The sequence below is a fragment of the Plecotus auritus genome, assembly GCF_963455305.1.
Source record: "Plecotus auritus genome assembly, chromosome: 1".
Taxonomy (NCBI): Eukaryota; Metazoa; Chordata; class Mammalia; order Chiroptera; family Vespertilionidae; genus Plecotus; species Plecotus auritus.
This window is the reverse complement of record NC_137770.1, coordinates 232,850,594-232,873,671: the sequence shown is the minus strand read 5'-3', so window position 1 is coordinate 232,873,671 and position 23,078 is coordinate 232,850,594. Positions and strand designations below refer to the sequence as shown.

At 45.5% G+C, this 23,078-nt stretch overlaps 1 protein-coding gene across 1 annotated transcript; it reads left to right on the top strand.

Moving 5' to 3' along the window:
• The first annotated feature begins 8,240 nt into the window (after nucleotides 1-8,240).
• SMIM20 (small integral membrane protein 20) lies at nucleotides 8,241-22,659 on the top strand. The gene is made up of 3 exons (XM_080672478.1): nucleotides 8,241-8,441; nucleotides 20,416-20,472; nucleotides 21,216-22,659. Exons 1-3 carry the CDS (start codon nucleotides 8,333-8,335, stop codon nucleotides 21,251-21,253), a joined length of 204 nt encoding a protein of 67 aa, XP_080528604.1. The 5' UTR covers nucleotides 8,241-8,332; the 3' UTR covers nucleotides 21,254-22,659.
• The last annotated feature ends 419 nt before the right edge of the window (nucleotides 22,660-23,078 follow it).

Here is a 23,078-nt window from a genome sequence, read left to right as displayed (position 1 = left end):
TAACTTAACCATGTGGACTTTATAAACTTAAAAAAATACTTTGTAAAAGAACTCGTTCAAAGAATAAAAAGACAAGCCACACCCTGGGAGAAGATCTTTGCAAAATATATCTCTGAAACAAGATTTCTGCTCCAAATACACCAAGGACTATAAAACAAACAACCTCAATAAAAACTGTATAAAATCTCACCAGACACCTAGCCAAGGAAGACGTATGGTGTACTTAAGGCAGTATTTTTATAGGCTTATCTACCCTTTTATCCTTCTAGGAAGTCAGGAGTGGACCAGGAACAAGGAGAGTTGACTATAAAGAGTTAAGAATGTACATTGACCAGGATGACCAGTGGAATAGTTTTGTCATTCTCAAAGTGTATAGAGGCGGTATAATTGTGTCTTGGAAGTACTGAAGACACGCCTGCGCTGTAACATCCAAGAATGTGGCCACCATTCATTCCAAGGTGATGTCCTCCGGGGAATGGTGAGCATGTGGGCAAGGGACCGTCGGCCCTAGGAATGCAGGTGCTACAGGGGAGAAAGGCTAAAAAAAATCTGTCTCCATTTCTTGCACCAACTCTTCACATTCTCATTGAGGAACTGCCATGGTCTGAATGTGTGTCCCCCTGAAATTCATATGTTGAAATCCTAACCCTCAAAGTGATGGTATAAAGAGGTGGGATCTTTGGGATGTGCTTACATCATGAGGGTGGAGCCTTCAGGAATGGCATTAGTGCCTTATAAAAGGGTTCTAGAGAGATCCCTCATCCCTTCCACCATGGAGGACACAGTGAGAAGGCACTGGCTGTGAGCCAGAAAGAGGGCCCCTACCCAACTATGCCAGCACCCTGATCTTATTTCCAGCCTCCAGAACTGTGAGAAAGAAATGTGTGTTGTTTATAAACTACTCAATCGGTGGTATTTTGTTGGAGCACCCTGAATGGGCCAAGACAGGAGCTGAGGCTGTTTTTCAGACTTTTGGCCCATTGATGCCTTTATCTTCTTGAAAAAACAGAGGTAAAAGAGGTTGTTTAATGTAAAAAAATATTTAAATATGGATATGAAGTTTCCACTTATTTTAGATTTGCGTCTCCTCATCCACAGAGTGGGACCTTGTGTACATAAAATGATATTCCCAGGATAAAAGCAGAGTCTTCTAAAACTAGGATCTCGCTGAGCAGGGAGATGGCACTTGTTACTGATGGGAAGTAAATCTGGATTCATTTCTAGCTGGGAGGAAGCGGACCAAAAATGCAGTGTTGTAGGTCTTCGGCCCAGGCAGATGCGCTAGAACGTGAACTATAAACCCCTATCATTTATCTTGGCAGAGAGAAAATTGGAATTTTGGAGGAAAGTTTCCCATCTGGCACTCAGATCCAATAAATACTCCGACTCCTTGTGGAGCTCCCGGACGCTCTGCACTCCATCTAGCAGGCTGTAAAGGATGCTCAGCACTGAACCTCTGGACCACGGTCCACTGGAGCCACCTGGAACACTAAGGCAACTCCATGCCAGCACTCACTCTCTGTACTACATTCTTTCTTCTTTCCCTTTTGTTCATCTGCCCAGAGACACTTCAGCAACACCAATACAGACCGCCTTGAGCGCATTTCCTTGGTGCCAAGATTGTGAGATGCAACAGAAGAGAGAATTAGAACACAGGCTCTTTAATGGGTTCCAATCCTGGCCCTCCCACTTGCCAGTTATGTGGCTTTGGGCAAGGCTGAATCTCCATGTGCCTCAGTTTCCCAATCTGTAAAATGGGGATAATGTCTATCTTGTCTGGATAGAGACTAGATGAGATCATGTGTTTCATTAGATGAGATCAGGCACAAATCAGGCATTTAGTAAATGTTTATTGGTGTTATTGTGGTTATTACATTGAAAGAATTGGGTTACATAAGGTGTATTCCCTCATTGGGGCTTGAAATCTAGTACGTGAGATAAAACACACTGAAATAATTGTAGTATAGGCAAAAGATGACAAACACTCGTGGAAAAAGCTGCGGAGGATATCAGATAACTGTAAACGCCTCCACACTGCCTCCATTGAAAGCCAGGTTCTAGTTCCACTCCCACCCTCCCTGCCCTTGAAACTGGTCTGGCCTGTGACCTGGTTTTTGACCAATAGAGCAGCTGAAGTGACTCTGGGTGCCTTCCAAGACTAACCCATCAGAAGCCGGTGGCTTCCTCCTGATTTTCTTGGGATGTCCTCTCTTGGAACTGAGCCACCATGCTGGGAGATGTCACCTCTGGGTGTTCCTACCAACAGCCCCAGTGGAGCATCAGCTGTCAGTCATGGGAGTGAGCTGTCTCACCCGGTTGGGTCCAGGCAGGTCCCCAGGTGACTTCAGCTGTACCAGTGCCCAGCACACCTGTGGTGCAGAAGAACACCTAGTGAACTCATAGAATTTCGAGGGATAGGAAATTGTTGTTTTTAAGTTTTAAGCACTAAGGTTTGGGTAGTTAGTTATACAGCCACAAATATTCCAAACAAGACTTTAGAAGAGTCCATTTCAAGTCACCATGGAAGGTTCTGTAGAAGAAGTAGCATTTGAGAATGCCCTTGGAGGGAAGGATGGTGACAGGAGGCTCTTGGGAGAAAGCCATTTCAGAGAGAGGGACAGTTAGAACAAAGACCCAGGGGAAGGCCGCATTTAGCACCTGGCAAATGGATCAGGGGTACTGGGAGAAGTGGAGTGAGAGGAAGAAAGCAACGCGGAGAGGGATGTTCAGGGTCAAATCATGGTGGCTTTGAGGACAAGCTTACTTTGTTGCTAGGCAGGAAACTCATTTCTGCTCTTCCGAGTAAATGGCTTTATGGGAAACAATGGGGGCTCTATGGGTAAGAAAGACAGGAATCTATGGGAAGAACGAAAACCATAGAGTAGCTGGACTTCCCAGAAGAAATTAGAATTAGAAGGTTGCTTGGGATCTCCCACTGTCTCCCCACCACAAACCAGTAACATCCTAAGTCCTTCATGGGTTATGAGGTGCTCTTGCCGCGGCTACCTGGCTGATCTCGTTTCCACTCACTGTCTTCTTCACTCACTCCTCTCAGGCAACACTGACCTCCTTGCTGTTCTTTGAAAAGCAAGCACATTGTGGGCGTAGCACTTTTGCACTGTCTCTGTGAGCTTGGTTTATTTTTAAAATCTATTTATTCTCTCCCTCCCCAACTAGAATGTAAGCTTCATGAGGGTGAGGACTTTGGCAAATGCTTAGAATAGTTTCTGGCATCTAGTGGCTGCTCAACAAAAACGGTAGAAAACAAACGAATGAATAAATAAGTCCTTGGCAGTCCTAGGGCTTAAGGTATCTTGTTACATCTCAGCCGCAGGGCTTTCTGGATCTTCATTTTAATTCTCCTCCATCCTTCTCTCTTCCTGCTATTCCCAGGCAGTCCTCTCCCCATCTACTCGCCCGAGTTTTTCTCTCCCAGCTTCACTGACTCATCACCGTGGCTTACTCACAGCTCCCTGCTTACTCACTGCCTCTCCCTGTGCATCTGCCCAACTTCTGTTTCCTCTGCTAACCTCCCGACGCTCCCTGACTTTACAGCTAGAATTCCAGAGGCACAGAATCTCACTGGGTCAGCCCATCCCTCATTAGGCAGAGATTTTGGACCTTTGACTTTGTTTGGGATCAGATGTCCATGCTGATTCAGTCAGCTGTGGCATAGGTGTAGAGCATGACAACCTGGACAGAGACCTGTCACTTTACTTGGCAGGGGCCTTTAATGATCCGTTGGCCAAAGCCTGCGTAATGAAGTCTGAGTAACTCACAATTTAGGGAGATACTGAAGCTTCTAAGAAGGGCAATGATTGACCAGAGCTATGTTTTCAGAAGACAACTTTGGTTACCCCATGAATGAGACAGTTTACGATGAAGAAGATGGCATATGTAAGATGAGTTAGGAAGCCATGGCCGGGGAGAGTTGATGTAGCCTCAAACCAAGCCAGTGGCAAGGAGAGTGAAGAGGCGGGAGTAGGAACAAGTGCATCTTGATCCCAAAGATGTCCACCAGGTACATGAGGCTAGAGTTCAGCAGGAAGGCTGGTTCTGGACACCTAGCGCTGAAGTCATAAAGATATTAGTTATCACTGTGGGGTGCATAGTATGGCAAGAGATATGGGGAACCCTCAGATGTAAAGAGCAGATCAAAGAAGAAAAAGCTGACAAACGATCGAAATCGGAAATATTTATTCAGCTGAGTAGGCACTCAGAAAACCAGAGTGCCCGGTGAACACAGAGGAGGATTTCCCCTGCATTGTCTCAAAAGCACGGGTCCAGAGGGTCCTGCATGAGATCCTGCTCTAGTCCAAACCCCGGCCTCCCAGCCTGTCTGTATTCCTGCAGAAAGTACTGATACTTCTTGGGAACCCACAACATTCTAAAAATACATCAGCTGTGCGGCAGTGCCACAATTAGTGGAGCTGCTGTCCCACGAAACCCTCATCACCATTTTGCTTAGATCAGAGAGCGGATTAACTTTGATGTCTGTCTGAAACCCGTGCAAGACACCATTGGTGGTCTGCTCCCTGCAAGCATTCAATCTTCACATCCAAAGAAAGAAGCAGAAAGTGCTGGGTAGGAGCCCAAACCAATTTTTTTTCTCACTGATTGAGATGAAAATACGCACCCTAGGACTCCTGACATATTTGACTTGCATCATCCTGTCTCCCTGCGTCCCTGAGCTGTCTCTCTCCCTTTGCACAAACACCTTCCCCCAGACCCACACTCCCTCTGGCTTTCACAGACATTCACACAGCTGTGAAGCCCAAGCCCTCTGGATATGCCATGTGGAAATGTCTGTCTCCATAAGGCCTCTTGGTGCCATGCAACCAAAACTGACTCCAATTGAAGTCCAAAAGGAGTGACTGGCCCTAGCCGGTTTTGCTCAGTGGATAGAGTGTTGGCCTGCGGACTGAAGGGTCCCAGATTCGATTCCGGTCAAGGGCATGTATCTCGATTGCAGGCTCGATTCCCGGCCCAGGTCTGGGTACCCTAGGCCATGTATCAGAGGCAACCAACCATATGTCTCTCTCACACTGATGTTTCTCTCTCTGTCTCTCCCCCTCCCTTCCACTCTCTCTAAAAATCAATGGATAAAAGTATCTTCAGGGGAGGATTAACATTAAAACAACAACAACAAAACGGAAAGAGGACCTATATAAGGTATCGGTCAAAGGGAGTTACTGGAAGCACGTTGGGCAACCTGCAAAATACAATGAACAGTAGAGAATCAGACTGCGAGAGTGGACGACAGAAGCTCCAGGGTTTCGGGCAAGTGGAAGATATGCAAAAACCTCATGATAATATTATCAATGGAAAAAAAATCCACTGCATCTGTGCTGTCGGTCCTTGTGTTCCCATTCCTACAAATCTGATTTCTGTGAGAAAGGACAATGGGACCAGGTTAGCATTGAACTCACACTCAGACAACATGAGCTCACTGACTTTGCAAGGCCGTGCACAGTAATGGCAAGAGCAGGTCTCCGGAGATAAACAGCTGGACTTGAATCCCAGATCTGCCACTTACTAGCTGCATGACCTTGAGCTAGCCATTCTTGTTATGCCCAGCTTCCCCCTCTGCAAATGGAGACACGTATTCACGGAGGTTGGAGAGTAGTGCATGGATAAACCTGTGGTTGTGACTGGCATAGGGAAGTTTCTACACCTTGATACTGGGATTGATAGGAATGTACAGGGTGCCTAGATTCACGGTCCAACCAAGAATGAGAGGCATCAGGAGCTATTATGAGGGAAGGCTCAGAGGCCAAACAGCAATTACTACGTGTTGCCACATCTCATTCCTTCACCAGACTGTGGACACCATGAGGACAGCGGACTCTTCTGTTAAATCACTGCTGCCTCCACCAGCATCTGAAAGTGCCTGGCACATTGTTCCTGGCTCAGTGAACTTTGGTGAATACACAAATGCTGACTGCTTCCGTTTTGTGTTCCCTGCCAGCTAGTTCAGTGGTTGGCCCTGAGTAGGCCCACTATAAGACTTTGCTGATTTAATTTATAGGTCGGTGGGATTCTCAGAAACAGGAAGAACACTGGGATCCAAGAGATGGGCTTATATATGGTAGGACTCAGTGGCAAGCAAGGGCTGTTTTTGGTGTGATGATGCTAATAAGCTTATACAAATGGCACGGATGGTCTATAAAACAGGGCAATCCTTGCCTCGCCGCTCAGGGAGATGTTAAGCAAATGAAATCACACCCATGGTGATTTCATCTGGGACTCCTTCTGTTTTCAAAGACAGAAATTCCAACCGGCTCCAGTGAAGGAGGGACTTTGTGCTACTGATAAGGTCAGGGATAGATCCCACTTTAGGCACAGCTGGCTTCAGGGATTCAAATTAACATCAGCATCTGATTTCTCTCTAGCTCTCAGGCCTCCCTCTGATGTATTGTCCTCAGAAGTCTCTAAACGGTGGTCCCCAGCAGCTCCATTCTCATCCTCTCAAGTTCAAAGTCAGCTTTCCAGCAGCTGGGACAGACTCTGGATGGCTCAACATGGGTCATGTGGGTAGGAAGTTGCAGCTCTATTGGAGGATCAACCCCTCTGGTGAGGGAGCTTCGTCAGGCTTGGTTATATGCTTACTCTTGGAGCTGGGGAAAAATAAGGGTTTGAGTGGGGAGAGAAGCCCCAGCTTACTTCATGGATTGAGAATGGGAGAGGAGTGATTTGCCAAAAGATATTCAGGGTACTATTAACTGGGAGCGAAGTGGATGCTGCTAAAATGACAAACATGCACTACAGGGATTTTCCTATGACGTGATATAAAGCATGCATCACTTTATTCCCTCTTTGCTATGAAGTCTTCTGTCCTCACCCTAACAAGCTCCTGCAAGCGCCTGAGGAGCGGCTGCCTGACCGCACAGTCATCCGTCTTCCTCCTCTGAACCTCTGTAGCCCGCAGGACCATATCACTCACCGGCAACATCGGGTCATTAGTTTTCTTTTTATGTATATGTCCTGTCTCTCCATCCACATGGCAAGATCCTGGAGAGCAAGGGTCACCTCTTACTCATCTTTCTGTCCCCTGTAGCACTTTGCCTGGTGTTTGGGGCATGGCTGATAGTTCATAAATCTGCTGACAGATCAAACACCTGATTTATATTCTTCTGGAACCACAGAAGTAGACAGTAGCTTGATTCAATGACAAAACTACAAAGAAAAGAGGAACCTGTGCTCTGACAGCACACCATTTCTGAAAGACCATCGATCTTCTCTGGACTAAATAATGCTGCTGGGGTCAAGATAAATATCCTCTTTGCTCCCCAGCTCCCAGCTGCAGGTATCATTCTTAGTTGTAAAAGACTGAGTGACGGTCCGGTCTGAGGAATCTTAGTCTCGGCCGCCAGTATATCCCTGGGCAGGTCATATGCAGGCATAGCCCACCCAGAAGGATGGAGGATGGCCATCACAGAAAAAGAAAGCAGATGTCTCTCCTCAGTCGCCTCCCACCCCAGGCAATAAGGCAGAGCCCCAAGGTCCCATCTGTGGGACTGGCCTCCGGCTCACTGCCCTGTGCTGATTTCCATTTACTCCCCATCCTCATTGGTAAAGAGAACAGGGAGGCAGGAGGGATGGACAAACAGAGTCATTAAAAGTCTTCTTGGAGCATGGGTGTTGAAACATTCCTCCCAGGATAGTCTTGGTCCAGAAGCTCCCGTGGCTCGGGTTTCAGAATCCACCTGCAGGCCATGCTGGGGCAGGCGATTTGCCCCTTTGTCTCTAATCCCCTCAAATCACCCTCAGGGAGGCCAAGGGGCTTGTCCAAAGCCAGGCAGCCAGATCTTGGTTCCCTCACCAGTGAAATGGGCCGATTAATACGAGGATTGAGTCAGCGAGCCACAGAGAGCACATGGCTCATGGTAGACAGTTGCTAAAATCAAATCATGGCGGAGGGGAGGGTGGTGGGGGACAGGAAAGCGTGCTTGGCAAAGGAGGGGGAGGCAAGAAAGGTCAAAAGAGTGGTGGGTGGGGCGGCTGAGGTGGAAGCCAGGCCGAGGGAGGGGCAAGGCAGGGAGCAGAACAGGGTCCGCATAACGGAGAGCAATGAAACTCCACTCTCAAACCTCCTCTAGTGACCACCCCGCCAGGGAGCGCAGGAGGCGGAGCGCTGGCCCGAGGCCTCGCCCCCATCAAGCCCCGCCCCCAGAGCCCGCCTCTGACCCCACCCACCCTGACCTCGCCCCGCCCGCCTCCTGGCCACGCCCCCCAGGCCCGGAAGCGAAAGCGGCTCTGCGTCTTCCGAGCCGGGTCGGGACCCGGCGGCGAGAGCAGGATTCCGAGTTGCGGGGCAGTTCCCGCCGGCGCCATGTCCCGGAACCTTCGGACCGTGCTCATTTTCGGCGGCTTCATCTCCTTGGTCGGCGCCGCCTTCTACCCCATCTACTTCCGGCCCCTAATGCAGCTGGAGGAATACAGTGAGTGACCTCTGACCGAGTGTGGTGACCTAGTCCCAGGAGCTCCCTCTCCCGTCACCTCCACGTGGGGACGCGGACAGATCTCGGCTCCCGAGTCAGACTGACCTGGGTCTGAATTCTGCTGTGTGCAGCTTTGTGACCTTAGAGAAATGACCCAATCTCTCGGATCCTGAGCAAATAACTATTTCTATGGTATCTAAAATCAAACCCTCACCTCCCCAGAGACTCAGAGGTGGTAATGCAAGTAGCCTGCACCTAGTAGGTCGACACTAAACACTAGTTCATACTGACAGTTAACATTAACTGAATGCTTATCATGTGTCAGGTTAGGCATACACTGGATCGTTACATTTTAACCTCATTTTGAGGTAGGTATTATTTCACGCAATGCAGGTGGGGAAACTGAGGCTCAGAGAGGTTGTATAACATGCCCAAGGTCACACAGCTAGTAAGTGGCAAGGCAGATATTCAGACCCAGGCCTCTGTCTTCAGAGCTTGCACACACTGTAGCCTAAATGATGATGATGGGGGGGAGACAGATTGAACCCTAATCTTACTGAGCTTGAAGATGATTTTACTGGCAACTTCATTTCCACTCCCAGAGATGTCTTTGGATGGACATGTTTCAAACCTAGACTGCTAACCTGGATTTTTTAGTTTTTCCTCTCTTTCCTCAAATCTTTTTTCAGATTCTGCTGTCTTCAGTTGAAGCTGGTTGCTCACATGACAATGGTGAATATCCTGGGAGTAATTTTCCTCCTTAATCATTCAAGTCCTATCATACTAAAAGCCAAACTCTCCTTCCTTGAGACCTATACCTCAGCAAGGATTAGCACTTTGATACATCTGAAACCATCTGTCAGAGAAAAAATATTAGGCATTAGAGGCTCATTTTGTTCTCCAGGAAACCTGAATCATCTTGAAGATGGAAGAGGGCCAACCGTGCCCCTCGAGAATATTAGCAGAAGCTGATAGCTTGGCGATTTGAAGGCAAAAGCTCCGTATAAATGCTCTGCCCATTACAAATGCTACAACCTTTGGTTTATGGAGGCAGAGCATTTTAAATACACATTTAAATTCCCTTGTAGCTTCTATTCATCAGCCAAGATTAAAATGGCCTCTGCATTCTGCCTTCCAGCCTAGGTACCGTGCCTGGAGGGGATGGGGGAGGGGGGTTTGTAGGTCTGCTTGAAGTCCAGCATAGTCTATTTCCATCATCCTTCCTTATTGGATCCGAGTCACAGGCTGTTTTATTACAGCCTCTAGAATTGAACATGGGACAAGGGCGCCTGCTTTGGATCCCACTAGAAAAGTTCATTGTTTTTTTTTAATTTCTTTATTGATTAAGGTATTACATATGTGTCCTTATCCCCCCACTCCCCCTGACTCATGCCCTCACTTCCCTGTTGTCTGTGTCCATTGGTTAGGCCTATATGCATGCATACAAGTCCTTTGATTGATCTCTCCCCGTTACCCCCACCCTCCCCTACCTTCCCTCTGAGGTTTGACGGTCTGATTGATGTTTCTCTGTCTCTGGATTTGTTTTTGTTCATCAGTTTATGTTGTTCATTATATTCCATACATGAGTGAGATCATGTGATATTTATCTTTCTCTGACTGGCTTATTTCACTTAGCATAATGCTCTCCAGTTCCATCCATGCTGTTGCAAATGGTAAGAACTCCTTTTTTACCGCAGCTAGTATTCCATTGTGTAGATGTACCACAGTTTTTTAATCCACTCATCTGCTGATGGGCACTTAGGCTGTTTCCAAATCTTAGCTATGGTGAACTGTGCTGCTATGAACATAGGGGTGCATTTTTGAAGACTAGAGCAGTGGCCTTTAATGGGGGATGACTTTGTCCCCCCAGGGGATGTTTGGTTCTATCTAGAGACATTTTGCTTGTCAGAACTGGGGGTGGAGTGGGGTGGGGTGAGTGTGCTACTGGCTATAGTGGATAAAGGCTAGGGATGCTGCTGAACTTTCTTCAGTGCACGGGACAGATGCTCACGATCACCCAGCCTCAAATGTGCATGGTGGCAAGGCTGAGAAATCCTGGTCCAGAGCAGATGATCAAGGTGTGGGTCTGTGCTGTGTGTCCCAACAACAGTCTGAAAGGGATACTCTGGAATCCGTGGCTGTCTGAGGCACTTGAAACAGGCAAATCAGGCCTTTTAGGTGAACGCTTTGTGAGTGGCCACAATATCTACATTTTAATTGGAAGGCAGTCTACGCCTGCCCACTTTTATGGTTCAGTTTTTAATTCATTTGCCCAACTCGTATTTGAGAGTCACAACTGACTTTTTTTTTTTAAACAGGTAAATAATACTAAACAACTAGTATTTACTGAAAGTTCATTATACATACTATGTGTGGCAACCTTCCATGCACTTCCTATATATTAATGCATTTAGTTCTCAGATCAGCCCTTTGTGGTAGCTGCTATGTGAGCATCATCCCCATTTTATATGTGGGCAAACTGAGGTCTGGAACAGTTAAGTACTTGTACAAGGACCCACAGTTGATGAGTCTACAGACCTGGGATTTGAATCAGTGCCGTTAATCGGTGCACCGTGGCACGGTACTGCCTTTCTAAGGGAGTGAGAAAAGGGTGTAAGGCAGATGAGGGTCTATAGGATGAGGACCCTTAAGGTAAGTCCTTCACCTCTCTGAGCTGAGCCTATTTCCTCATCTGTAGCAGTGGAGCTCACAGATTGACTTTACAGGTTTTGGGGTGTTTTTAATGAGATAACAGGTGTGGAAACACCTAAAACAGTCTTATATTACCCACCCCATAAAAATGTTTAAAAAATAAGGAGCCACGAGGGCAGAGATGTGAGACAAGGAGATTTCAGCAGGTCGACACACCCAGGGCTGGCCGGACTGGCAGGAAACTAGGATCCAGGCAGGTGAGGTGTTCGTGACTGTGGGAAACCAGCGAGAGGACAGAGTTTAAGTTAATTTCAGCACATTCAACTAGCATTTATTTATCTTTAAAAAACAGCTTTTTTAAACCTGGATTGTAGCTCTGGCTGGGTGGCTCAGTTGGTTGGAGCATCATCCCGTACACCAAAAGGTTTCGGATTCCATTCCTGGTCAGGGCACATATGCTAGGTTTCAGGTTCGATCCCCGGTGTGGGTGCTGACAGGAAGCAACTGATCAGTGTTTTTCTCCTACATCCATGTCTCTCTCTCTCCCTTCCTCTCTAAAATCAATAAAATGAAAGCATACCCTCGGGTGAGGATGAAAAAAACACACAAACCCCAAACCCTGGGTTTTCGTAATTACTGTGCACCTGTCACTGTTAGGTGCTGGGTGTACCTGATGGAACAAGACAGACAGAGCACTTTTCTGTCTCATTTCACCTTCGTCCTACCCACCTCCTCTACCCACTGCTTGGGTTCTGAGCTGGTCTCCCTGCTTCCACCAGGCCCCAACTACTAACCATTCTCTACCAGTAGTCACGGTGGTCTTTCTGCTTAACTTTTTATTGCTGATTTCTGCCTTATTTGCATCTGCAGTCAAGGAACGTGGACTGTGATTTTGATTCTTTGATATTGGCGAAGATTTGCCTGGTGGCTTAGTACAGATCAATTTTTACAAATGTTCTCTATGTGCTTGGAATGCTGTCTAGTCTCTGGTTGTTGGATACAGGTTCTACAGATGTTGGTTACAGATCAAGCTTCTTAACTCTTTTAGATATTTTGAGGCCATGTTATTGGGTGCACATAATCTAGAATATTCTGGAGAATTGTTTTCAATTGTCATTATATAAGGGTCTTCTTTATCCCAGATATTCCTCCCCCTCTCCTATTTTTTCTGATATTATTATAGTTAGTCAACTTTCTTTAGGTTAATATTTTCCTGGTATATCTATCCTCTTATAGTTAGCCTTTATTTTTTTGTTGTTATTGTTAATACTTACCTGAGGATATTTTTTTCATTGATTTTTAGAGACAGTAGAAGGGAGAGAGGGTGGGAGAGAGAAAGGAAGAGAGAGACAGAAAGAAAGAAATGTCGGTGTGAGAGAGATACATTGAATGGTTCAGGGCCAGGGATCAAATCTGAAACCCAGGTGCCCTTGACCGGAAATTGAACCTGAGACCCTTTGGTGTGTGGTCTGAAGCGTAACCACTGAGCCACACCGACCAGGGCAAAACTGGATTTGTAATCCAATCTGATTATCTCTTTAACTGTTGCATTGCATTCATTTTCATTATGTTTACTATTGTGTTTACTTTTATTTTTTCCATCTTATTTTGTGTTTTCTGTTCCAACTCTATACTTCCTTTTTTCTCCTTTTGTGCCTTACGGCTTTATTTTTTTCTCTCCTGTACTATGTAGTTTGAAAGTTTTACATTTTGTTTTTATTATTTTATGATTATTGTTTAAAGTTAGTCAATATCTTTACCCGCCTGTGAAATATACAAAGATGTTAGCTCGCCTGAGCCCCACCCTAGTCTTATGCATAACCTCAGTCCTACCCTGTGCTTGATACTCCCTCAGTCACGGTGTGTCTACAGTCGCTGATCGTTCCTCTTCACCCACATTCTTTAGGCACCAGTCCTTCTTGCATCTCACTCCTTTCGAGTTTTAGCTTTCTTCGTTCTGAAATACATCTTGATATTCCTTTGGTGAGACTTTGTAACTGGAAAAATTCGTTCTTGTTTGTCAGAAAGTATAGAGAACCAGGTCTTCTGCTGTGCCTGTTGTCATGCCATTTGTTCTCTGAATTTGATCATCTCGCTGGATTACAATACTTCAGTAACCCCCTGCCGTCCTCAGCGCCCAGCCAGGGGAGGATCACTGAAGCATTTGAATCGGGAGAACGAGGTGATGAGATTCACTCTTCATAGGCATTGCTAGGTAATGTGAGGAGGGCTGGAAGGGTCAGGGCTGGAGGCAGGAAGGCTGTACGTCCCGTGGGCACAGGAGAGCAGGGAGGGGTGACTGGAGCCTGAACCAGAGTGGTGGCTCTGGGGCTGGGAGGAGTATTGATTTCGGGAGCTGTAGTTAAGAAGTAAAGGCTACATGGATTTGTGCCTGAGTAGCCACAGGGAAAGGGAGGGAGAGGAAGGAGAATGGCACCCAGCTTTCTGGCTCCAGCCTCTGAGGAGAGGGTGGTGCGGGTCATTTAGTAAGGAACCCAAGAGGAATCAGTTTTGGGGATGAGGACGAGCCAGTTGCATTTGGGGTGTGTTGAGTTTTAAGTGTCAGGATGTGCTCTTGGAGATTTCCTAGAGGCAGGGGGAGGTGCCAGTCTGGAGCTGAGGTCCTGGGTCCGAGCAGGAGCTAGACATGCAGTGTCATCAGCAGTGGATGGGGTCAGTCACTGAGGTAAGGGCTCCAGGCAGCATTTAGTAATTGAGAGGGACAAGCTGGCCGAGGACCAGAATGCTGGTGGACACTGAAGAGCAAGCTGTCAGGAGACGGGGACCCTCAGAGGGGACCAGGAAGGGGTGCCCCAGAGCGAGAGCATTTAAACCAGGAGAGGCTGTAGTCACAAGCCCCATGAAGACTGCTCTTCATGAAAAGGTATGGTCAGCAGGGGCAGGCTTTTTGGAGACAGGAAGATAAGTGAAAATAGCCTTTATTTTTTAAAAAAGGTAAAGGTCATTGGTCATTTTGTTAAGAATGCTTTAGGCGGTTTGGTAGTGGGCAGAAAGCAGATTGCAGTGGATTGAAGAGTAATTAGTGTATTAAGTTGACTAAAGGTGCTTGGCTGTATGGGGAGGAGAATGACGAAGTGTATTTGCAGCAGGTCCAGGAGTCTGGGGAGAGGTTACATTTTTGTTTTGTCTGGGAGGGAAGGGAGAGCCAAGAGAGTCTCTGGACCAAGAAAGATGCTGGAGAGAGAAGACAAGCCATGGAGTGGGAGGGGCATGGGACCGTGAGACCAGATGGAGGACAGAGCCTTGGACGGAAGGCAGGACACTTCCATGAGCTCAAGAGGAAGGGCAGGTGTGGACGCAGCTAAATTAGGTTTGATGTTGGGAAGCTGTGGGCACTTGCAGGTGATGACTTTTGTCCTTTGTAATACAGGAGGTCGGGTCGTCTGTCAGTGGGAGGCGCAGACACCAGCCAGGCACTGCTTCCTTGAAACCCTCTTGTCTCTGGGCTTCTGTGACTGCCCGCTCCGCCAGTCCTCTTGGTTTTGCTCTTTTGCTCCTGCCTTTCAGCCACCGCTCTTAACCTCTCTTGTTAGGCCTCCCTCTCTGACTGTCCCTCATACATTTATATTCCTCACGATTCTGGGCAGACCTAGGAGAAACCCACGGTTCTCAGAAGGGCAGGCAGGCATCCAGTCCTTGAGAATTGCCAACAGTGGAAAGGGAGGGGCCGAGGCCATGTAGGGCTCAGGTGTAAAGTCAGGGTGGGCCATTCAGCTGGGCTGGCCTGACGGATGCTGGCTGGCTCGGGTGTGGGGAGGAGTGTGGGGTCAGGGAGGTTCCAGGGCCTCTGCCGGAATAAGCCACAGTGCAGCGGCAGAAAAGAGAAGGCTGCCTAGGTAAAATCAAGCCAAGGAGAGCTTCCATGCTTTATAGTCAGGCAAGTCTGTCACAGCACTGCCTCATGGGACTTCACGTCCACATGCCCTGTGACCTTCCGCCCTTTCACTGACTCAGCCACACTTCACTCTGCGTTACGTGAAGTACAGGTCAGTTCTGCACGTGCTACGTCGGTCCTGAAGGGAGCACTGGGACGATGCAGTTGGCCTTCATGGTCAGTGATCCCAGACAAGAAGTATGGAGACCATTGTGCTTCTGAGGGAGTCCCAGATGTGCCTTTTAGCTTTCATCCTGTTGGCAAAGCGTGGCTTGTCTGAAGAGCCCATGTTCAGGGACGAGAACAGGTGCTGCAGCTTGAAGCCTAATCTGTCTTCGTATAGCACTGTGGTTGCCAAACCGCGGCTCGCGAGCCCCATGCGGCTCTTTGACCCCTTGAGTGTGGCTCTTCCACAAAATACCACGGCCTGGGTGAGTCTATTTTGAAGAAGTGGCGTTAGAAGAAGTTTAAGTTTAAAAAATTTGGCTCTCAAAAGAAATTTCAATCGTTGTACTGTTGATATTTGGCTCTGTCGACTAACGATTTTGCCAACCACTACTATAGCCGAACTAGACAATGATTCTGAATATGGCCTTTTCAAACAACCTATCTATGGCATTTTAGGCCAACCTGTGAAATGAGATAGAATCAGGTCCTTTTCTGCGGTCCTGCTTGTTTTAAAATTTATTAGATCTGCAGACGCATAAAAGCATAGTTTTGCCAGAGACCCTGTGCTCCTTGTCCTCTCGTTTAGGGGACTTGTCCAAGGTCACATAGCATATTGCTAGGTGGACACGACCCTAACTCCCCAACCTTGTCTGCTGCTTACTGCTGCGCTTCTCACCTGACAGCAAGGAGTGTTTAATAGCAGAGTGCGGGTTACACGTAAGAGACACGAGAACCTCAGTTCTCCTACCTCTCAGTTGTGTTTGCTGCAACTTGCTGCTCCCAACTAGCAATATATTGTACAGAGTCCGAATACGGTTACACGAAATCACTTGGTGTGCAAACCATACCAGAAGGGCATTTTCCCTATCACATGCAAGGTGCTTAGAATATGCTTTTTATTCCTTCCACTGTGGAGTCCAGTAAGGTGCACAGACAGACAAGCCTTAATTTCTAACCAGCATTACAGAGCTCTCTGGATTCGACTAGACTCTGATGAGGAAGCAGAAGTGTTTATGGGGTTGGGAGGAGCCAGTGCTTCTAGTGGCCATTTGGTCTCCTCAGCTGCTGGCTCACACTCACACTCGCCGCCAGTGCCCATCTGGTTCTGGATCACCCCGTGTGCATCTGGATGATGAACGTGTTCAGGCAACAGCAGCAGATGGGAGCCTGGGATAGCAGTTTTTAAAATTTATATTTGCTATTTGAAAAAAGCTACTTTGAAGTAATCATCATGGAACAGTCACAGTGTTGTTGGACTTCCTTACACTTGTTTTGCAGTTGTGTATTTTTGTTATTAAAAAAAAGAAGGGCCGAAACCGGTTTGGCTCAGTGGATAGAGCGTCGGCCTGAGGACTGAAAGGTCCTGGGTTCGATTCTGGTCAAGGGCATGTACCTTGGTTGCGGGCACATCCCCAGTGGGAGGTGTGCAGGAGGCAGCTGATTGATGTTTCTCTCTCATCGATGTTTCTAGCTCTCCATCCCTCTCCCTTCCTCTGTAAAATATCAATAAAATATATTTAAAAAAAAGGAAAAAACAACAGAAAAGACCTAAGAATTGTGCAATAAATTCCTGTCTATCCTTCACCTAGATTTACCAGTTACCTTTTTTTAATCCTCACTCATGGATTTTTTTTTTTTAAATTGATTTTTAAAGAGAAAGGAAGGGAGAGGGAGAGAGAAACATCGATGTGCGAGAGAAACATCCCCGACCAGGGATTGAACTCACAACCTAGGTATGTGACCTGACTGGGAATCAAACACACAACCTTTTGGTGTACAGGTCGACGCTTAAAACCGACCTAGCCCCCTGGCCAGGGCATCAGTTAATATTTTGCTACATTTGCTTTCTCCCCCATATGTAAAATATAACAAATCTATACATACATATACATAGAGACACATATACATATATACTTATATCTATGATTAGAATTATTACTATTGTTTTGCTGAACCATTTGAGAGTAAGTTAAAGACGTGAGTTCTCATTCCTAAACATGAGCATCTATTTCCCACGAACAAGGACGACGTTCTCTTACATAATCACAATACAGTTATCCAATCCAGGTAATTTAATATTGATACAATGCTATTATCTAATATTTCGCCTACAACCAAATGTTGTCATTTGTCCTATTATTACTTAGGTTGTGCGTTGATATTATTTTCACTGTTTATTGGCAGGAGGAGATGGGGTTGGGAGTTCCTGAGGTCATAGTCTACACCTGGACAATATGGCCATTAAATATAAGGATATGTTTTCATTTTCAAAGACTTAAAAATTATTAGGTGATCTCTTTTACTACCATACAGAAACCTCCTGGTCTGCATGCATTACCAGCTTAATAATGCACCTCGGCCCTATGACTAGAGATAAGGATCCTCAATTAAAACTACAAATCAAACCTCTGCCTTAACAGCAGGGGGCAGAGTCGGACTTGCTGAGACTCAGAACAGGGCCTTTTCCAGCCGGCATTGTAGAGCCCCAGGCCCAGTCTCACATATTTGCGTTTTAATCATTTCGCTCCTAATAAAGCACACACTCATTGCTGAAAAGTCAGTCATGAGCTTATCCTGATCTGTTCCCATCGTTCAACCCCCTGACTTCTGCGTTGCCCTTTTCCTGAGGTTTATAGACATCTGCTATTTCTCTAATGATAACACAATAGAAACCTAACTGTCAGGCTCATCAAGATGTACTTGCTAAATCCCAAGGGACCAGTTTGTTTTCCTTTGGCGCATTCTGCATTCACAAACAGTGTCTTTGTGTCATGTCGTGAATTTATATAAGACTGCTCTGGCCCTAAAGTATTTATAAAACATTAATGGGTTGAAGAACCAGGGATGTAGATAGGCTGCTAATTCCGGTTATCAGTTGTTAGGAACTGGTTCAGCAAATTGGTTTAAATTGCCTGTCCAAGCCAGTAAAAAAAAAAAAAAAAAGAGGTGGTTGCATAAGGACAAGGATTATAAAGTGATTATGGTCTATTTAAATTAAATCCTCAGCCTCTCCAACCTCATTAGCAATTAGCAAGAATGTGTGAGGACAGGGATTCCTTTCTCTTTACTCGGGTCTCCATCGCATTATAAGAGCTTAGACACAGTTAGGCATTCTGTCCTTGCCTCAAAAGTCAACTTCCTGGGATGGTTGGCATTCCGCCCGCTGCTTTGGCTTTGCAGTACCTGCCTCTCAGAGAATGTGTTTGGTACACCAGGATGTCTGATTTCCTTACATCTGTAGGTCTAGGTTGCTTTCTGGCAATCAATTTTTTAAAAAACTCACTTCCCTCTTCCATAATACTAGAGAATGGACCTTTTAGGTGTGGAAAATATATCTTTTTTGTTTGTTTGTTTTTGTTAATCCTCACTCGAGGATATTTTTTCATTGTTTTTTAGGGAGAGTGGAAGAGAGAGGGAAAGACAGAGAGAAACATCGATGTGAGAGAAACACATCAATTGGTTGTCTCCTGCAGGAGCTCTAACCAGGGCCCGGGCTAGGAGGAGCCTGCAACCAAGGTACATGCCCTTGACCGGAATCAAACCCAGGACCCGTTGGTCCCCAGGCCACTGAGCCAAACCGGCTGGGGTGAAAATTATATCTTTTTGTTCCTGGGACAGTATAGTCTTTTACTCACTAGCATTTCCTAAGTGCATGTTTGAGACACATCCAGACTTTGAGACTTCCATGTTGACACTGGGGTGGGCCCAGTCTTTTAGGACTTCAACATCTTAAGAAATGAGACCACCTGTTGAGTTATATTAGAAAGACTTATGCCTTAGAGCAGGGGTGGGGAACCTTTTTTCTGTCAAGGGCCATTTGGATATTTATAACATCATTCTCGGGCCATATGAAATTATCCACTTAAAACTTAGCCTGCTATATTTGGTCAAACATTTAATTAACTGACCCTTAATGCCTTGGCAGGGCCAGACCAAATGATTTTGGAGGCCTTATAGGTCCTCAGGCCAGACGCTCCCCACCCCTACCTTAGAGGCTCCATCATCATCCCCTCCAGGTGGAAGAAGTCTTTGGCACATCTTGGTCCAGAGCATCTTGGTTGCCGTTCACCTGCTACTCTTCACAGAGGCCCAGTGAGACCTCAGCCGGCCATTGTCCGTAATGGGCTTCATTATGCTCTGATTTCTCTGTGTCCCTCTTAGAATTGGATATCAAGATCCATGTCATCCCTCATTCCCAGTTTTTTATTTGTCAAAGCAAAACTTAGCATTGATGAAGCTATCAGGCAGGTCACTTAGGATTGACTTTCTGCCACATCGCCGGAGAAGCAAATTCAATGAATATTGGCTTGGGCAAAACCCTGTTTCTTGTACCTTTATGCTTGTGTAACTTCATGAGAATTCAGAGGCCAGAATAAAGAAAATGGCCTAATATTAAATAAGAGCTAAATGTGGATTTAAAGAAACACTGTCAGCCTGATTACAACGAAGGTCTGATTACAACATTTAATTACTGTAATTTAGTAGTAAACATCCTCTGGCTCCAAGTCTTTCCCCTGAAAAGCCACCATTTGTTTTTCACGATACTTAGAATAATACATCTTTGTCTTCACAGACCTTGGGTTTATTCTAAACCACTTAGAAAGATGTGTCAGGGTGCTTGAAGCCCACAGATATAAAACGCCCAATTTCTCTTGGCCCTTGCCTGTTGGACATCTCCAAAGAGATCCGCCAAGCCGCTGTAGCTAACACACACTTCCTAATTGGCACAGCACCTGCAATCAATTAGGGAAGCTTCAATTACCCAAACCAAAGCCACCCACCCAAAGATTAATTTTCTGCTCTATTTCCTATCAAAAACATAGCATATTTAGCTCTGGGCCTACTCCTTCAGTGGAGTACATTTTAGACATATAAACTACATCGTTTTCTGTTAATTGTACTTGTTCCTTCAATTCAGCAGCCTTCCCCTCATAATATCACGCCCACCAGTTCTTTCAGAATTGTTTTTTCCGTTGTTTTGTTGCCTGTCCAAAAATGCTGAGCGCACAGAGAAAAGATGTTAGTTGGGAGCTTTTCTCTTGAAATATGGCTTGCTTGCTTTTCCTGAAAATACCCAGGCTTTTTGCTATAGGATCTGTCTTCCATAACATAAAAACTTTTCGTAATGGCATCTCTGAATTAAAAGCGCTCACATAAAGTGGTTTCTAGTTGTCCTGTCATCCCATGGAAATACAAGTCCTTCCACCACCACTGTCTCCCCTTCTTGCTAAAAAGTAATTGTTCTGTTGTGTTTCTCAGAGAAGGAACAAGCTATAAACCGGGCTGGTATTGTTCAAGAAGACGTGCAGCCACCAGGTAAACTTAAAAATCAAAACAAAGTCTCCGTTGTACTGTTGTGTGTGTGTTGGCTTTGCAATGGGAAAAATCTTTTCAGTTAGATGCTGGATTGTGATTTGCTGCTTATTTCACAACAGTTGCTACCTCATAGGTGCCTCCTCCAGATTTCATTTTAATATTTCCCTCCAGAATATTTTTTGCAAGTTTTGCACCCTCCTCTTTAGCCTTTGATAAGTAGGCGTAAAAATATAACATGTACAATTAAACATGGAGGGAGAATAGCTGTTTTGCAGACTTATTTGCCAAGCACCTATTTAAACACTACCCTCATGTGAAAATACTGTTTACTTGTGAGCTATTTTAATTGATGCAGGATTCTGCTTTGTACAAAAGCTCAAAAGTTCCCTTTATGGCTGGATGGTTAGTTACTTTAAGATGATCCAAGTTGGCTGAGAATGAGAGGTTTCCAGCTTATTAACCCAAACTCTGGTAATCTGCAGCAACATTCTTTTTTATTTCGTTTTTAACTGGGCCAGAGGCATATCTTCTTGTTCGGGGCCTTTTCTGAGCCATTTAAAAGTCTCTCGTGGCTGCCATGGCTTCCCAGCCGTTCATTCCAGGGCTCCGGCAGCTTGCCACCTTCTCAGACTGCATGTCAATTGCACAACGCAATTCTGATGTCACTTTGCTTGTTGGGGGTTGAGGGAAGTGATAGGAAGTTTAAAAACGAACTCTGTTTTTATTCATGTTTCCTCCTATAGGGTTAAAAGTGTGGTCTGATCCATTTGGCAGGAAATGAGAAGGCTGTCACCAGCTCTGATTATGAAATTAGACATCTTCATGCTCTCCATTCTGCAGCAAGTGCGATAAACCACCTCCTGTAGAACGACGGCTGGAGAAGAAAACTGTAATGCCATAAACATTACTGTGCACAAGGACTAATATTTCCCTTCTTAATACCCAGAGAAGCCTGGAACAAATCACACCATTAGGAAGGTTTTCGTGATTCGCTTTACTTTCTACAAATGAAGCTGTCTCACCCAGCTGTGTTTGGAGAGCTACTTATTATTCAGTCTCTACTTCTTACCCAACCGTGTGCTGTGATATGAATACAAGCAACCAGGAGACCTGGGAGGATCCTAGTCTGTTTTGCCATCTTCCAAATAGAAGATTTCAGTGAAAACCCACCATGCCGAGGAGCCTCGGAGGTCTCTCTGAGAATGTTAAAGTTGATAAAACTCTTTAAGGACAACGTTCATTGTCCTCTTTAAGAATAAACAGTTCAGCTGAACTAACTCGCTGAAGGTAGCTGCGTGTTGGAAAATAAATACATAGGAATCAAGTCAAACTAAGTAGGAATGCATGCATAGCAGGAATCAGTGTTGAATTAATAGAAATGAAACGGCATATTAAAATGATTTCTTTTTACTTGACAACAGTCTAGGTTCTTTTGTAAATCCTTTCTTATAAATGCACTAAATTATACCAATGAAGTGCTATTTGACTAGATTATATTTGACTAGATATTTGAGTGTGTGGTGTTTGTCAGTTTGTATACAAGTAAAAATTTTAAAGGCAAATAGCAAATTTGTTGAGACAAATACTCACTGAATGTGATTCTCTACCAGGTGCCTCACCAGGTGCTACGAAATGAGTGTGAGCATACTCACTTCTCTCTGGCGCTCAGTCTGGCCCCTACTAGATTATATGGTGCTTTTGAAAAGACACATCTTTTCCAGTTGTAGATTTCCCAGAGTGCCTTGCACATTACTGTAGTCTCTTTAGATGAGCTGCCTGATGACATAATTTTATTATTGTGAACTGGGAGTTTACTTAACAGACAACTGGCTAGATTCTGTAATTATTGTCAAAAAGAAATAGGATTGCATGGATGGACCTGGAGAGAATTATGCTAAGTGAAATAAGCCAATCAGAGAAAGATAAAGTATCCCATGATCTCACTCATATGTGGAATCTAATGAACAAAATAAACTGATGAGCAAAATAGATCCAGAGACACAGAAGCATGGAACAGACTGTCGAACCTCAGAGGGAAGGTGGGAAGAGATCAACCAAAGAACTTACATACATAACCCATGGACACAGACAATAGGGTGGTTAAGGGCTGGGGGTGGGGCTAGGGGTGGGGAGTGGGCTAGAAGAGGTCAAAGGGGGACATATGTAACACTTTGAACAATAAAGATTTAAAAAGAAAAGAAATAGGATTATTTCAAAACCAAAGTCATAATTTTTGGTAGGATTCTCCTAACATTTCATTGACTTATAGTTAACAACACAATAAAAGAAGCTCATTTGGGGTACAATTTGACCCCTCTTTTCCTTGGAAGGGCCACCAGGAAGTTGTGTAACGTAAAGTCCAGTGTTCTGTGGGTGCTTAATTGACATTTCTTTATGAGTGAGGCAAGCTCGTGTAGCATCTGCTTTGGATGATATCCAGGCTGAGATGACTGTCTCGGAGAACTTTGGGGCCTGGGCTGCCAGTTTGTCAGATGAAACAGACTCAGTTTAGTCTCCTGAGTGGGATCTTTGTCCTGGCCTTGACCCTGCCCTTGGTTCACCTCTTCCCCGAGATAAAGGGGGCTCTCTTGTTCTGCTCAGCTGCC

Excerpts from the sequence above, each read along its gene's own strand:
- SMIM20 (XM_080672478.1), top strand. The coding sequence starts at position 8,333 with ATGTCCCGGAACCTTCGGACCGTGCTCATTTTCGGCGGCTTCATCTCC. Across the intron at positions 8,442-20,415 it reads AATGCAGCTGGAGGAATACA|AGAAGGAACAAGCTATAAAC; the intron begins GTGAGTGACCTC and ends TGTGTTTCTCAG. Across the intron at positions 20,473-21,215 it reads AGAAGACGTGCAGCCACCAG|GGTTAAAAGTGTGGTCTGAT; the intron begins GTAAACTTAAAA and ends TTCCTCCTATAG.